The following is a 14,284-nucleotide window of genomic DNA, read 5'->3' as shown; positions in this document are numbered from 1 at the left end:
CTATGCAATGTTTTAAAAGTGTACAATTATGTGTACAATTATAAACAGTCAAGATAATGCATTGTTTTATGTTGCAATTTATTATTCATTTATTAAGTTATTATTCCTACTAGTATCTAATAGTGTAGGTTGACAGCATTTTATTTCCCTAAAAGTTAAGGTTAATTTTGTGCCATCATGTTAGTGTCACATCATACACCTAAATCTCAGCAAATGTTGAGTTTTGAATGTTGGAAGTCTAATTTCATTGTAAATTCATGCTTTCCAAGTTGAACAGAGCACAGTATTCAGTCTATGCAAACACATCAGTGTTTAAAAGCTGGAACTGAATAAAATAACAGTCAGAACAATTAAACAACAGACGGATTGGGTCACTTTCCATTCAACATCAGATCAGTGGGTGTTGTTCACATTCAATAGCATTCAATGCATTGAATGCAAGATATGTCACATTCAGTGAACATCCTTGAAAACGAAGTGAATGTCCTTGGGTAAGAATGAAATAAAAAGCATGCAGGTGTTGGTTATCAACACATGTGGCTCTATCACTGATCTATCATTCTCTATATCAACACCAGCCCAGAGCGGCGAGCCTTTGGGATCGGTCTGTGACAAACAGATAATTCACCCGCGCCTGCCTTCCAGCTGAGCTTGCGATGGGATTTCACACTTCTGACGGCAAAAATCCACTGAATATTTTGCCTGACTGTGACTCCTTCACCGAAGACCGCAATATCTCCAGATGAACGATGCACTGCGATTACGTTGTTTGGATGCGATAGCCTTACAACAATAAAACCCGCTGTGTGCGTGAAACCTTTGAGTGAAGCGCGGTGGCCTGACGGATGTCCTAACACATTAGATCTCGTGATGCAGAGTGACAAACAACGCGGAGAGACAAATGTGAGGCAATAAAGCTGAGCTAGACGTGCTAAATGATGGCCGACACAGCGGTGCGTGTCTCCCGCAGGCAGACTCCCACAGATCTGAGAGGGCTGACATGTCGGTTTCATGCGGGGGACGGCGAGGGACGAACCGGGTGAGTTCTGTCTCATTAATAAACATGATCTGGACCCTTATTAGCGGAGCTGCGGTCTGTAGGCCACAGCTTACACAGCATGGATCTTGCTAACTATCTCCATCTTGAAGGGCCACGATGATGTTTAACCCATCAAAATGGTTTGACAAATACAATTTGTTGTCCTGTTTATACAATAACATTAAGTGCCCTGGTGAAAAAACACAACAAAAAGTCTGAAAACCCCACTACAAGCAGAAAACCAGGTCAGGGTTCAGATGAGAAAACCAGATTAACTGGTCTGGTTTTCACTCAGAAATGAGTACATTTTACAATTACATAGAAACTATTTATACATTTATTTTTAATATATCGAATTCGTTTTTATTTTTATATTTTCAATTTTTATTTTTGTCATTTTTATTCATTTCAGTTTTTTTTTTTTTTTTTTTTTAAATGTCTATATACGTTATTCATTTTTTGAAATTCAGTTTCAGTTTTAGCTATCAAGTCAGGTAAAAAGGTTTGGAAACCAGTTGAAATAAAACAAGTGTCTTATATTTTATTATATTTTTCAGTTAATTTTCATTTTATTTCAAGTAACAAAATTTTTCATGTTTTTAGTTTTACTTAACTGTAACTATAACCCTAAAACAGCAAGTAACACACAGAATTAAACTTTTAAAAGTAGAAGAACTGAAATAGTCTTTTCATGTAAAACACTCCAATAATCGTTTTGTTTACTACTACTGTTTTTAACTGTATATTACTGTTAATACTGTGTATATTACTGTGTATTACAGTATTTTGTGAATACATTGAAATAGATTTTATTTTTTATATTCTATATATATATATATATATATATATATATTTAATTTTAAAGTTTTAGGTATTTTATTCTGTGTTTTTGTCATTTTTTATTTTTTGGTTTGGTTATTTTGATTTTAATTTCAGTTAATGTTTTATATTATTATTTTTTTTTTCCCAGCTAATTTGTATTTTAAGTAAGAATTTTTTTAATGCTGTGTATTGCAGTCTTTTGTGAATATACTGAAATAGATTTTATATTTATATCTTTTTTTATATTTTATATATATATATTATATTACTATTAAAATATATATATTATTTTAATTTTAAAGTTTTAGTTATTTTTTGTGTGTTTTTGTAATTTTTTTAGTTTTCGGTTTGGTTGTTTTGGTTTTAATTTCAGTTAATGTTAATGTTTTTGAAATATTTTATTTTATTTTTTTCAGTTAATTTGTATTTTCTTTTTAAGTAACATTTTTTTATGCTTTTAGTTTTCCTAAAACTAATCATTTTGTTTATTACACTAAAAAATATTTTTTACTGTGCATTACAGTTAATACTGTGTATATTACTGTGTATTACAGTATTTTGTGAATATACTGAAATAGATTGAATTTTTATTTTTTTATATTAAAAAAAAAAAAAAAAAAATATATATATATATATATATATATATATATATATATTATTATTTTAATTTTAATGTTTGAGTGATTTTTTGTGTTTTTTTATTTCAGTTAATTTAAATTTAAACATTACATTTCAGTTAATGTTTAATGTTTTTTATGGATTTAAGAAGTCAGAAGCAGACGGCATTAGGACTTTCTAATTTTTAAAAAGTTTCTTGCATTAGAAAAACAAAATGTGTACCTGCGAGCAAGATGAATCACAGAAAAACAGAAAGACTACATTTTAAAATGCAAAACATTCTCATAGCTAAAAGGCAAAGCTAAAAGCCACAAAATGTATATTTTAATTACATGAGTATATGAATTATGTATGGATTATGCTTCAATACAAACGGAATGATCAGACAAAGCACCATTTAAATTATGAGTGGTAACGCTGCTAATGAAATAGTAAAACCTCAGGCTACGCTAATGAGGGTTTATCCATCTGCTGTGAATGTAATTAGTGGTTATGTGGTTAATTGATACAAAAGATTTCCCGGCTAGCACATTTTGTCATTTTAAAGTCTCACCCACCTCAATGACAGACAGGAGGATTTCAGGGGCGGAAGATCCAAGCGCCATTAGAGTCAAATTGGACACGGTTTCGTTCCAGATTCTCACAGTGGCCACTGATGTTTCTCCGTTTGGCATAGTGATGGTCACTTCTTTCTCCTGACGGATCAGAGGGGAACATGTTAAGGATACAGTCTGCTAGTCCCTATTGCTAGGTAAAAGCCTGACAGGTTTTTTAGCAGAATTGCCGTATTTGAATGTTTGGAAGCAGAAAATGGAAACATTCATGAATTTTAAATATATACAGACATATACTGCTTTTATGTGAATATATAAAGGGACATTTCTAGTTTCAGCATTATTTTTTCTTCAGACAGTCTTCTTTAAAAGTAATAAGCATCAGCTCTATGCAAAGTCACATTTGTTTTTACTGCATAAAATTCAACAATTTGCACACAGAGCCGCATTTAGATCTCTATATCTCTGAATTGAACATTGTTTATTTTTAAGGGCCCTAAAAATCAACATACTATAAGAAAAGTTTGCATATATCTCGAGTTATATGCACGCAAACTTTGGAAAAAGAGCATCTTTGGCACCTAGTGTACATAGAGTGAAACGAGATATATTTAGTTTCAACATTATTTGACATTATCCCAATAACTCTGGGAATGAACTATTTAGGGTTTAAAAAATTTAGACTCCAATAGAAAAGTTTGTTAAGAAGCAGAACATAATATCATATTAAGATATCTTTAATATTTCTTGAGTTACAGGCTTGCAGACTTTGCAAAACTAATATTTTGGGAACTTTTCTAGGGTTCTATGCAATTGTTTTGGGAGTGGGAAAGAACATTTTCTCAACATGTTTCAACATTCTTTAAAAGGAAAAAAAGCATCACATGTATGCAAAGCAAACCACATTTAGTTTTTGACCACTAAAAATGTGTACAATTTACACCTGAGATCTTGCATCTCCGGAACTGAACCATATAGAGCCTTTAAAATGAAAGAAATATTTGTTAACATCTAAACAGAGATATCATTAATACTTCCTGAGTTATAGATAAAAAAGCTTTTTTTCCCCATTTTTAAACTGTCACCACTGGCACATAAAGCAACAAATACGGCTAAAGTCAATATATTTTACTAACTGACAAACCAATTTCTGTGTAAAAATAAAATAACCATGCTGCAATCTTTCTCAAGTCATTTTTCACCTTATAATTTGGCTTCAAATGGGTGAAAATTATCATTCTGACATCCTTCTACAAAATACTGGATTACTCAGTAATTATACATCTTTGACATTTAATATTTTGGTTTTCGTCACTAATTATGTTTGTCATTCTTCAATAAAACATTAACAAAATCAAAAATTTTAGTTGGGGAACTTTCTGAAATTTGGTTGACTTGACAGAATGTTAATGACATTAATAGCTAATGGCTATTTCAGACTTCTGACTAATTGTAAAACAGTCATTTTAGGGCAAACAGCTACAGTTTAGTTCTTAGACCACTGAAAATGCATACAGTTCAACAATTTGCACATAGAGCGGCATTTAGATCTCCATATCTCTGGAACTGAACAACATAGGGCCTTAAAAAACACACTAAAAGAAAAGTGTGCTATTTTTAATACTTCTTGAGTTACAGGCATGCGAACTTTGGAAAAAAGAGCATTTTTGGCATCTTTTTGTTTTGATAAAGGGAAACCATACAACAGTATTTGTACATACATTTTCTACCACTGAAAATGCATAAAATTCAACCATTTGCACATTGAGTGGCATTTAGATCTCCATATCTCTGGAACTGAACAACACAGGCCCTTAAAACTAAACACACTAAAAGAAAAGTTTGTTAATAATTAGAATCTAAAATCATTTGTGGGACCTTTTTGTCCATATTTGGTTTCTGACCACTGAAAATGTGCACAATTTTACATTTCACCCATGGAGCCACATTGAGATCCCAAAAGCTCTGAGAATGAACCATTTAGGGCCTTAAAAAGGTAGATTCCAAAAGAAAAGTTTGTTAAGAACCAGAATGTAAAATCGTATTAAGATCCAAATATTATTATTTTTGGAACTCAGACAGGGTTCTATGCAACTGTTTTGACAGAGGGAAAGAAGACACATTTCTAGTTTTAAAATTATTTACTTTTCAGACATTCCTCTTGTTTTTCTTTTTTTTCATTATTTGCTCTTTAGACAGTCTTTAAATACTGTAAGTATCAGCTCTATGCAAAGTGACCAACATATGGTTTTTCTACCATTGAAAATGCATAAAATTTAACAATTTGCACATCAAACGGCATTTAGATCTCCATATCTCTGGAACTGAACAACACAGGGCCTTGAAACTAAACACACTAAAAGAAAAGTTTGTTAATAATTAGAATATAAAAGGATACTGAGATATTTTTAATACTTCTTGAGTTACAGGCACGTAAACTTTGGAAAAAAGAGCATCTCTGGCACAAACAAGATACATTTAGTTTCAACATTATTTGACATTACGTTTTAGAATAAATAAATAAATAATAAATAAATCAGCTGCATGCAAAGTGATCCATATTTGGTTTCTGACCACTAAAAATGTGCACAATTTTACATTTCACCCATGGAGCCACATTAAGATCCCAATAACTCTGGGAATGAACCATTTACGGCCTTAAAAATTTAGATTCCAATAGAAAAGTTTGTTAAGAGCCAGAATGTAAAATCATATTATAATATTTTTTAATATTTCTTGAGTTACAGACTTCCAAACTTATTTTGGCACTCAGACTCGGGTTTGTTCTATGCAATTCTTTTGAGAGTGGAAAAGGAGATGCAGTTCTAGTTTCAACATTATTTGTTCTTCAGACAATCTTCTTTAAATACTATAAGTATCAGCTCTAAGCAAAGAGACACACAATTGTTTTTTTACCACTGAAAATGCATAAAATTAAAATATCTGCAAATAGAGTGGCATTTAGATATTCATATCTCTGGAATCGAACAACAGAGGGCCTTAAAACTAAACACACTAAAAGAAAAGTTTGTTAATAAATACAATCTAAAAGGACACTGTGATATTTTTAATACTTTTTGAGTTACAGGCACATAAACTTTGGAAAAATAGCATTTTTGGCACCTAGAGGTAAACAAGATACATTTCATTCAACATTATTTGGAATTACTTTTTAGGAAAAAAATAAAAAATAAATAAATCAGCTGCATGCAAAGTGATCCATATTTGGTTTTTGACCCCTGAAAATGTGCACAATTTTACATCGTACTCATAGAGCCATATTGAGATCCCAAAAACTCTGGGAATTAACCATTTAGGGCCTTAAAATGTAGATTTCAATAGAAAAGCTTGTTAAAAACCAGAACGTAAAATCATATTAAGATATCTTTAATATTTCTTGAATTACAGGCTTGCATACTTTGAAAAAATAATATTTTTGGAACTCTTCAGACATTCCTTTAAAAAAAAAAAAGTATCAACTGCAAAAGCGACCCACATTTGGTTTTTGACCACTGAAAATGTGTACAATTTACACCTGAAGCTGCACTGAGATCCCTGTATCTCTGTAACTAAACCATATAGAGCCTTTACAACGAAGATACCAAAAGAGATGTTCGTTAACAATAAGAACTATCTAAACAGATATTGAGGTATCATTAATACTTCCTGAGTTATAGTCATTAGAAAAAGCAATTTTCCCCATTTTTAAACTGTCACCATTAGCATATAAAGCAACAAAGATGGCTAAAGTCAATATATTTTACGGGCCAACCAATCTCTGTGTCAAAATAAAATAATGATACTGCAATCTTTCCCGAGTCATTTTTCACTCTATAATTTGGCTTCAAATTTGGCTTCTATTTATGTTTGTCTTTCTTCACTAAAAATTCTAGCTGGGAAGTTTCTTAAATTTGGTTGATTTGACATGGAATGACGCATTCGTTCATTTGATTGACTGCTAATGGCTACTTCAGATTTCTGACTAATTGAAAAGCAGTCATTTTATGGCTGACAGCTGCAATTTTTTTCTATTGGACTATGGCGAAGTCCTTTTTGTTTCCCAGTCTAGTAAAGAGATGCCAAACTGTATCAAAACCCTGAGGCACAGACAACCAGCACACTCACTCTCCACAACTCAATAACGCTCCTGAAGCGTCGGTTTGCTGTCAGGGCTTGTAATTCTGGCATTGTGTTTTTATTGTTAAGACTTTCATTGCACCTAGATTCAGACAAAGTGTCATGGTTCAGCTGTTTCTTTTGAGACGAAAGAGTTCAAGTCTAGTTTTTTTCAGCCTGGAGGCTCTAAAGTGTGTGTGGCGCAGCCTCTGATCCAAAGCTGGAAATGCTTTCCTTTAATAATTTGCAACTCTCATATTAGAAACAATGACTTCTGCTCACAGTGATGCATGTGAAGCGCTCTGCGCACGGATGGATGAGACGGCTCAAGGCAAGAAAGGACTGATGCTGGATTCTTTTATTTTCTTTATGACTCAGAATTGCACAGTGTGCTTCGTCAGTGCTAATATGCACCAGTTCTGTTCTAGTTTCATGCATACAGACAGCAAAAACACTTGTGACTGTACTTTTTGGCATACTTAAAATGTGCATATCTAAACACAATAAACAGCTTCAAAGATGTTTCCAAATATTAGCTGTGTACTTGAGGCCTCGCGGTGCGAACGCAGCCGTTGACAGGCCATACACACCCTCCACAACACTTCTTTGTGTCCTTCCTTCGCTAACATATACCGACTATTTTTGGTCGTCTCTGGTGCCATTTTCACATTCGCATTTGCCACGACACTGCAGACGCGTCCTCATGTTTTGACAAGGGTGTATGGGGCTTGTTTCTAGGGGACGCTTTGATTAATGAGGTAGACTCAAAGCTGTTGGCTTTGATTTTGCAAAAGGCCGATTTACTCACCGCAGAGAGAAAGAGAGCCACTGGCTCCTCACAAAAGATCTATGTTAGTCAACCCTGCTGTGCTGAAAATCCTTTACCTCATTTGGTGTTCCCGGTCAAATATTGCTTGTATCTCTCATTATGCTTTTATTACCATATCTTGGGTTCAATTTTCTTGTCAACTTGATATCTTTCATTTAGCACAGGTTTTGTATTTTATTTTGGAAGCGATTGGTCATAGGCACCATTGATCTGAGCTCATGCACCTCAGTTTTTGAATGAAAAAAATAGTTTTGGATAATTTGTTCACTCAAAATTTGAAGTGCATAAGCTTAGATCAGTGAGGCCTAAATTGAAAAAAAAGCTAACTGAAAGAAAACAAGTTGATTTTTTATTATTATTATTTTTTAAATACTGTACTTGTATTAATTTTTAATTTAGTTTAGTTATTTAAGTATTTAAAGTTAAATGAAAAATGGGAAATGCTGCCTTTATTTCAGTTAATGTTTTGTTTTAAAATTCAAATAAGAAAAATGTGTGTGTGTGTGTGTGTTTTTAATGTATTTAGCTTTAATTTTCTATGTTTTAATGCATGCATTTTTTTTTAAATAATACACATGCAATAAAAAAAAATAGTGAATTAAAACTAAAACCATGAAAAACATTTTTCATATTGGATAAATTGAAATTAAATGAAATGAAAAAATTGAAAATGCTGCCTTGAAAATAAGCAAAATAAGTTTTTTTTTTTTCATATTTTATTTTATTTCAGTCAATGTTTTTTTTTTCCTTTAATTTTAAGTAAGGAAAATTATTTTTTTTATGATTTTAGTTTTCATTCACTATGTTTTTATTGCATGCATTTTTTAAAAGGCATGCATTTTAAAATAATATGCATGCATTAAAATATTGTAAATTAAAACTAAAACCATAGAGAACGTTTTCCTTATTGGATTAAATGAAATGAAAAAATGGGAAATGCTGCCTTGAAAATGAGCAAAAGAAGTTTAAGGGTTTTTTTATATTTTATTTTATTTCAGTTAATGTTTTTTTGTTTTTTGTTTTTTAATTTCAAATAAGGAAAATGTTTTTTATGCATTCATTTTGAAATAATATGCTGTCATGGTGCAGCATTTCTCATTTTGTTTTACTATATTCCAGATTTGTTTATAAAAGTATTTTGTAGATGTGAAAATCAATGTGTTTCCAACATCTGGATACTCTTCAAGTTCAGCAGCTGTGTAATATAAAGCTAACTAAAGAGTTTTTGATTTTGTGATTTACTTTCGGGCTGAGAAACTTAAACTTACTGACAAAACAAAAAAAGTAAAGGAAAACTAGGCTCCTTTGTAAAAGCGTTTTGGCTAATTTCCCTCTTTTGACAGGTTTATGGCGCATGAGTCAGCGGAGGTGATAAGAGTAGGCGATCTACCCTTGACAAGTGTTGACGAGTCAGTCGTTTTAGCAGAAAGAAAGAAAAAACATCAAGCACACCGTGAGCATTTGCATCCCATTAAACATTCAGAGGCTGTAGAAATAGTCACGATTGTTTTCATTTTAATAACAGCAATTACTAGCTAAACTGAGCTCTGGTGAAGGTTACGCTTTTCCAGAAAGAGTTCAGCCAAAACTGAAAATCCTGTCATTGTTTACTCACTCTTTGTGTGTGCAAAACTTACGAATCTTCATTCAGCATTTTGTCATGCAAAAACAGTCCAGAGGGGCTTTCAAGCTCCCAAAATATTCCCAAAGTCTTCTGAAGTCATATAATTGCTTTGCATGAGGATATTATTCAGCATAATTGTGTAGTTTTCACAAACATTATGAACAAATGCACCAGTTTGAACATGCATAATGAAGTTTTTACATTTACCTTTCTGTATTTGGCAGACACTTCTATCCAAATCAACTGTACACAACATTCGATGTGTGCATTTTATCAGATCATGCATTTCCAAAGATTCAAACCCATGAGCAACCACCATGATACTTAAAAGCAGACTATTTTTATGATACTTGTACAATGTTTTTGTCCTTTCTTGACAGATATGGTCATTTTCAGCTGGTTAATATTCTTTGTTTTGCATCAAATTGCTATAAAAAAGCTCATTTTCTGAAAAAACAACAGCATCTGGGTTTGTAATGACATGAGAATGAGTAAATAATACAAAAGACATGAACTATTTCTTTAACAAATGAGAAATTAAACAGTTATGCATAAATTGTTCAACAACATTGTTTAGTTAATGAACCTGACAGTAAAACATCCAAGATTATGTCAAATGATTTACTGCTGGTCAATTAACAGAAACACTACACGCAACTCCTAAAGTGGGACATAAGAACCTGTTTACCTTGGAAAATGAACCATAAATCTTAATTTTCTGCCTCATAAACCCACCACGCTTGTAGACGAGAACTCCACTCTCAGATGAAAGGTGTAAAAGCTGTTACGATGGGGTGGTATCCTTTTACAAGGTACTAAAATGTACACTTTAGGTACTAACGCATATCTTTTAGGCAGGGCTGGGCGATATGGACAAAAATATAATTACAATATTTTTCACAGTTTTCATGTACCATTAATGAGGAAAGAAATGCTTTCGAAATGTCATAGAGCTTAAGAATGAACTTGTTTGTTTAAACCCCGTGGAGTAAATTAGATTTTAATTTGCTCTAAATTCAGTGTTTTCATTATATTTATTTGGGATTCTGTGTTTTATGATTTAATACAAATTTGTCATAAAAAAATGTGTCTAAAGAAATTATTGAAACAACAAATTGAATCAACCAAAAATAAATGTAATTAATCTTAAACATTTATTTACAAACATGACATTGCTTTTTTTGTCAAATACAATGCTGCACAACAGAACTGTATAAATTAAAACATTGATTATTATTATTATTATTATTATTAAAAATATTATTATTATTTTGAGAAGTACATTGGTGACCCTGGACCACAAAACCAGTCATAAGGGTCAATTTTTAAAAACTTTCCTTAAAAAGGCGGTTAAAAACTTAAACTTTCCATTCATGTACAGTTTGTTATGATAGGACAATATTTGGCTGAGATACAACTATTTGAAAATCTGGAATCTTTTACTTTAGCTTAAATGTGGCTAAAGTAAACAGGCTCGTCACTCCACAGAGAGAAGAGAGGGGCGGGGTGAGCAGAGCTCATTTGCATTTAAAGGAACAATCCCTCAGAATGGGATGATTTTTGCAGAGCTCATTTTGACAAGGAAAAAAGGGGGTTATTTTACACAACCATTGAGAATTTTTAACCAAAGTATATTATAAACTTTTCATTAAGACCCTCAAGAATCATATCAACTTTGAACGCTTTAATAATTCCACTAATAAGCTCCTTTTATGAGTAAATATGATACAAAGTGAACTTTTTGTCTGATTCTTTGACTGAATATTGCAAGATAAGTCTCACCTGTGACGTGATGACCTCTATAGATGCCATGAATCGATCAGCGATGATGGACACTCCCAGAAACATGTACATGAGAGACACAAAATACACAATAGCCCGGATGATCTGCTCTCCCAGACTGGGATTGATGGGCTTCCACACGGGCAGGATGATTCCAGGTTTGCATTCGACCAGGTCGGTGCAAGTTTTTTTCAGAGCGGCGCCGTCGCCCTCATCCGTCAGGTTACTGTAGAGCTCTGATGGAGCTTCTGGAGCTTCGGAGGGCTGGAGAGACGGTTCTTCCCGCTGGGATTCAGGAGAACAGGATGGAGGCAGGGAAAGGACGAGGACGAGAGACAGGAGGAGGATGGGAGAGGAAAACGGTGCCATGGCCTTGCTCCTCAAAGGGCTTTGGGAGTTCAGAGGAGGAGAAGAAATAGAGGAGGTGATGCAAGACAGAGAGGAACCAGCCCACCAGGGGACCTGGAGAGAAAAGAGTGAAGAAAAGAGAAAAAACTATGAAAATGCATCTGTGAATGTCATCATCAGAATAACAAATCTCACACAGCGCTCACAATCCAACATAAATATCTCCAGGCTGCAGCTTTTGTACAGCTCGCTTTTATAGCAGAGTAAATCAAGTAGGTGATTATAAAAAAATATGTGTGATGCAGAAACCTTGGTAGAATAAAACACTGCGTAGGCAATGCAAAAGATTGCTTTCTTGAGGTGAAACATGGTTACAAGGACAACAACCTATTGCTGATGATGACTGACGGGGTGGTGTTTTCTTTTTGTTTGAAGAGCTTAGCAACAGGACATCGAGCCTCTGAGTCAAATAACAATGAAATAAGTGTAGAAATGCTGCCAGGATGGAGGATTATGTCCGCGGCAGGTCTCAGAGAGGGACATCTGTGTGCGTGAGGCTTTTATTAGCTCAAATACTCAAAAACCTTTCTGTACTTACATGCAGTCACACAAACCAGAGGAAACTTTAATGCTCAGATGTTGCTCTTTCAGAGCTTTAGAGACTAGAAATGATGTACTCAGGCATATTTCATTGCAAACATCAAGTTTGTCTCGGATTTTTCTATGCAAGGAGAGAAAAAAGCAAATGAGACAACTGTGGGTGAACATAAAGAGATTGGAGTTTTATAATGAATGTGGATAAAAAACAACTGATGACAAAATGCTTGAATTCATATCGAGATATTGTTGCAGACTTTGGTGTTTTGGCAAATAAGCACATTTCCTAGAAGAAAATATGTACATTTTCTCTTAATTCAATCTTATTGTTGTCTAGGGGAAACTTGATATTTACGAGATCTCACTTTTTCCTTTGTATGAGTAATTTCAATATGAATTCAAGCATTTCTTGTCAAATTCTCCATTTATAGTGTATTTATAGTGTATTTTAGTATTGTTTATATAATAGTATTAGTACTGTATAGCTATAGAATTGAATTTATTAATATTTAAAAAAAAAATTATTAGCATTTCTTTTAAGTTTTTGTCATTGTTTCTATTTTTAATTTAATATATTTTATGTTATCAGCTTTATTTCAAGCACTGAAAATTATTCTTAACAGTTTTAGTTTTAGTTATAGTTATAGTTTTTACATTACATTTTTTAATCTAATATTTATATTTTATGAGCTTTATTTCAATTACAAAAAAACAAATTTTTAGTGAACTTTTAGTGAACGAAAAACATTTATAGTTTTTTTTTTTTAAATCTGTTTTATCAACTTATTTTCAATTGCTGGAAATGACTTTGAATAGTTAAAGTTTTAGAGAACAATAAAACACTTCTTTAAAAGAACAATAAAACATTTATTTTTTTTTATGTTTAAGTTTTTAATCTAATATGTATATTTTATTTTATCAGCTTTATTTCAATTACCAAATATTGCTTTTAATAGCTAATGTTTTAGTGAACAATAAAACATTGCAAGTTTTTTAGCTAATATTTATATAACAGCCTTATTTCATTTGCTGAACATGATTTTTAATATTTATTGTTTTAGTGAACAATAAAACACTTTTAAACACAGCTTTATTTCAATTACAGAAAATCAACACTTTTTAGTGAACAATAAAATATTTCTAGTTTTTATGTTTATGTTTGTAATCTAATGTTTATATTTTATATTTATAATATTTTATTTAGATTATTATTTTTATTTCAATTACCAAAAACTACATTTAATAGCTTTTGTTTTTTAGCTAATATGTATTTTTTAAACAGCTTTATTTTTATTTACTGAATATGATTTTTAATAGTTGTTTTAGTAAACAATAAAACACTTAGTTTAAGTTAAACATTTTTATTTATATAATATATATGTTTTATTAGCTTTATTTCAATTACAGAAAATAAACACTTTTTTTAGTGAGTGATAAACTATTTCTAGTTTTTATGTTTATGCTTTTTAATCTAATGTTTATATTTTATATTTTTAACTTTTATTTAGTTCATCTTCATCAACATCATAAATTACCAAAAATGATTTTAATAGTCATAGCTTTAGTCAACAATAAAACATTGTATAATTTCAACATTTTAGACAAAGTTAGAAAACACTCCACTAAGTCTCCTGAGCTGTGAAAGAGCGAATCTGACAGCAGACTTTGGTGTGTCGACACATCTGAGCACCATTTGAGACTCTTACAAAACTCTAAAGAGTAGACTATGAGATTATAGAGCTGTTTTTCCACATTTCATTAGTGATTTTTCTTTCCAGCAGGCACACTCTCAATCTACTGCTGATCTATGTCACGACAGTGAGCGCGAGTGGGCGCCTGCTCGCTCCCTCACTTTAAATATAATTTTACAGACACTTAGATGATTCTAAATTCAGAGCACGCTATCCATACTCCTTTTTCCTCCCATTGTCTCTTTCTAAATGGCCTTATTCCAT

The 14,284-nt window shown here is 32.1% G+C and overlaps 1 protein-coding gene across 2 annotated transcripts in view; it reads right to left on the bottom strand.

Annotated features, from left to right (window-relative positions):
• Positions 1-14,284, bottom strand: part of slc8a2b (solute carrier family 8 member 2b) — a 113,187-nt gene that overhangs the window by 24,663 nt on the left and 74,240 nt on the right. For both annotated transcript variants that reach the window (XM_051128943.1, XM_051128944.1), the window contains exons 2-3: positions 11,385-11,846; positions 3,037-3,174 (exon numbers count right to left, since the gene is read on the bottom strand). In XM_051128943.1, the coding sequence (XP_050984900.1) occupies positions 3,037-3,174; positions 11,385-11,753 (507 nt within the window). In that variant the 5' untranslated portion in view covers positions 11,754-11,846. The remainder of the gene's footprint in view (positions 1-3,036; positions 3,175-11,384; positions 11,847-14,284) is intronic.

Source organism: Labeo rohita, chromosome 15 (assembly GCF_022985175.1).
Source record: "Labeo rohita strain BAU-BD-2019 chromosome 15, IGBB_LRoh.1.0, whole genome shotgun sequence".
Lineage (NCBI taxonomy): Eukaryota > Metazoa > Chordata > Actinopteri > Cypriniformes > Cyprinidae > Labeo > Labeo rohita.
Note: the sequence above shows the minus strand (reverse complement) of the source record. Positions and strands in the feature narration are given on the sequence as shown.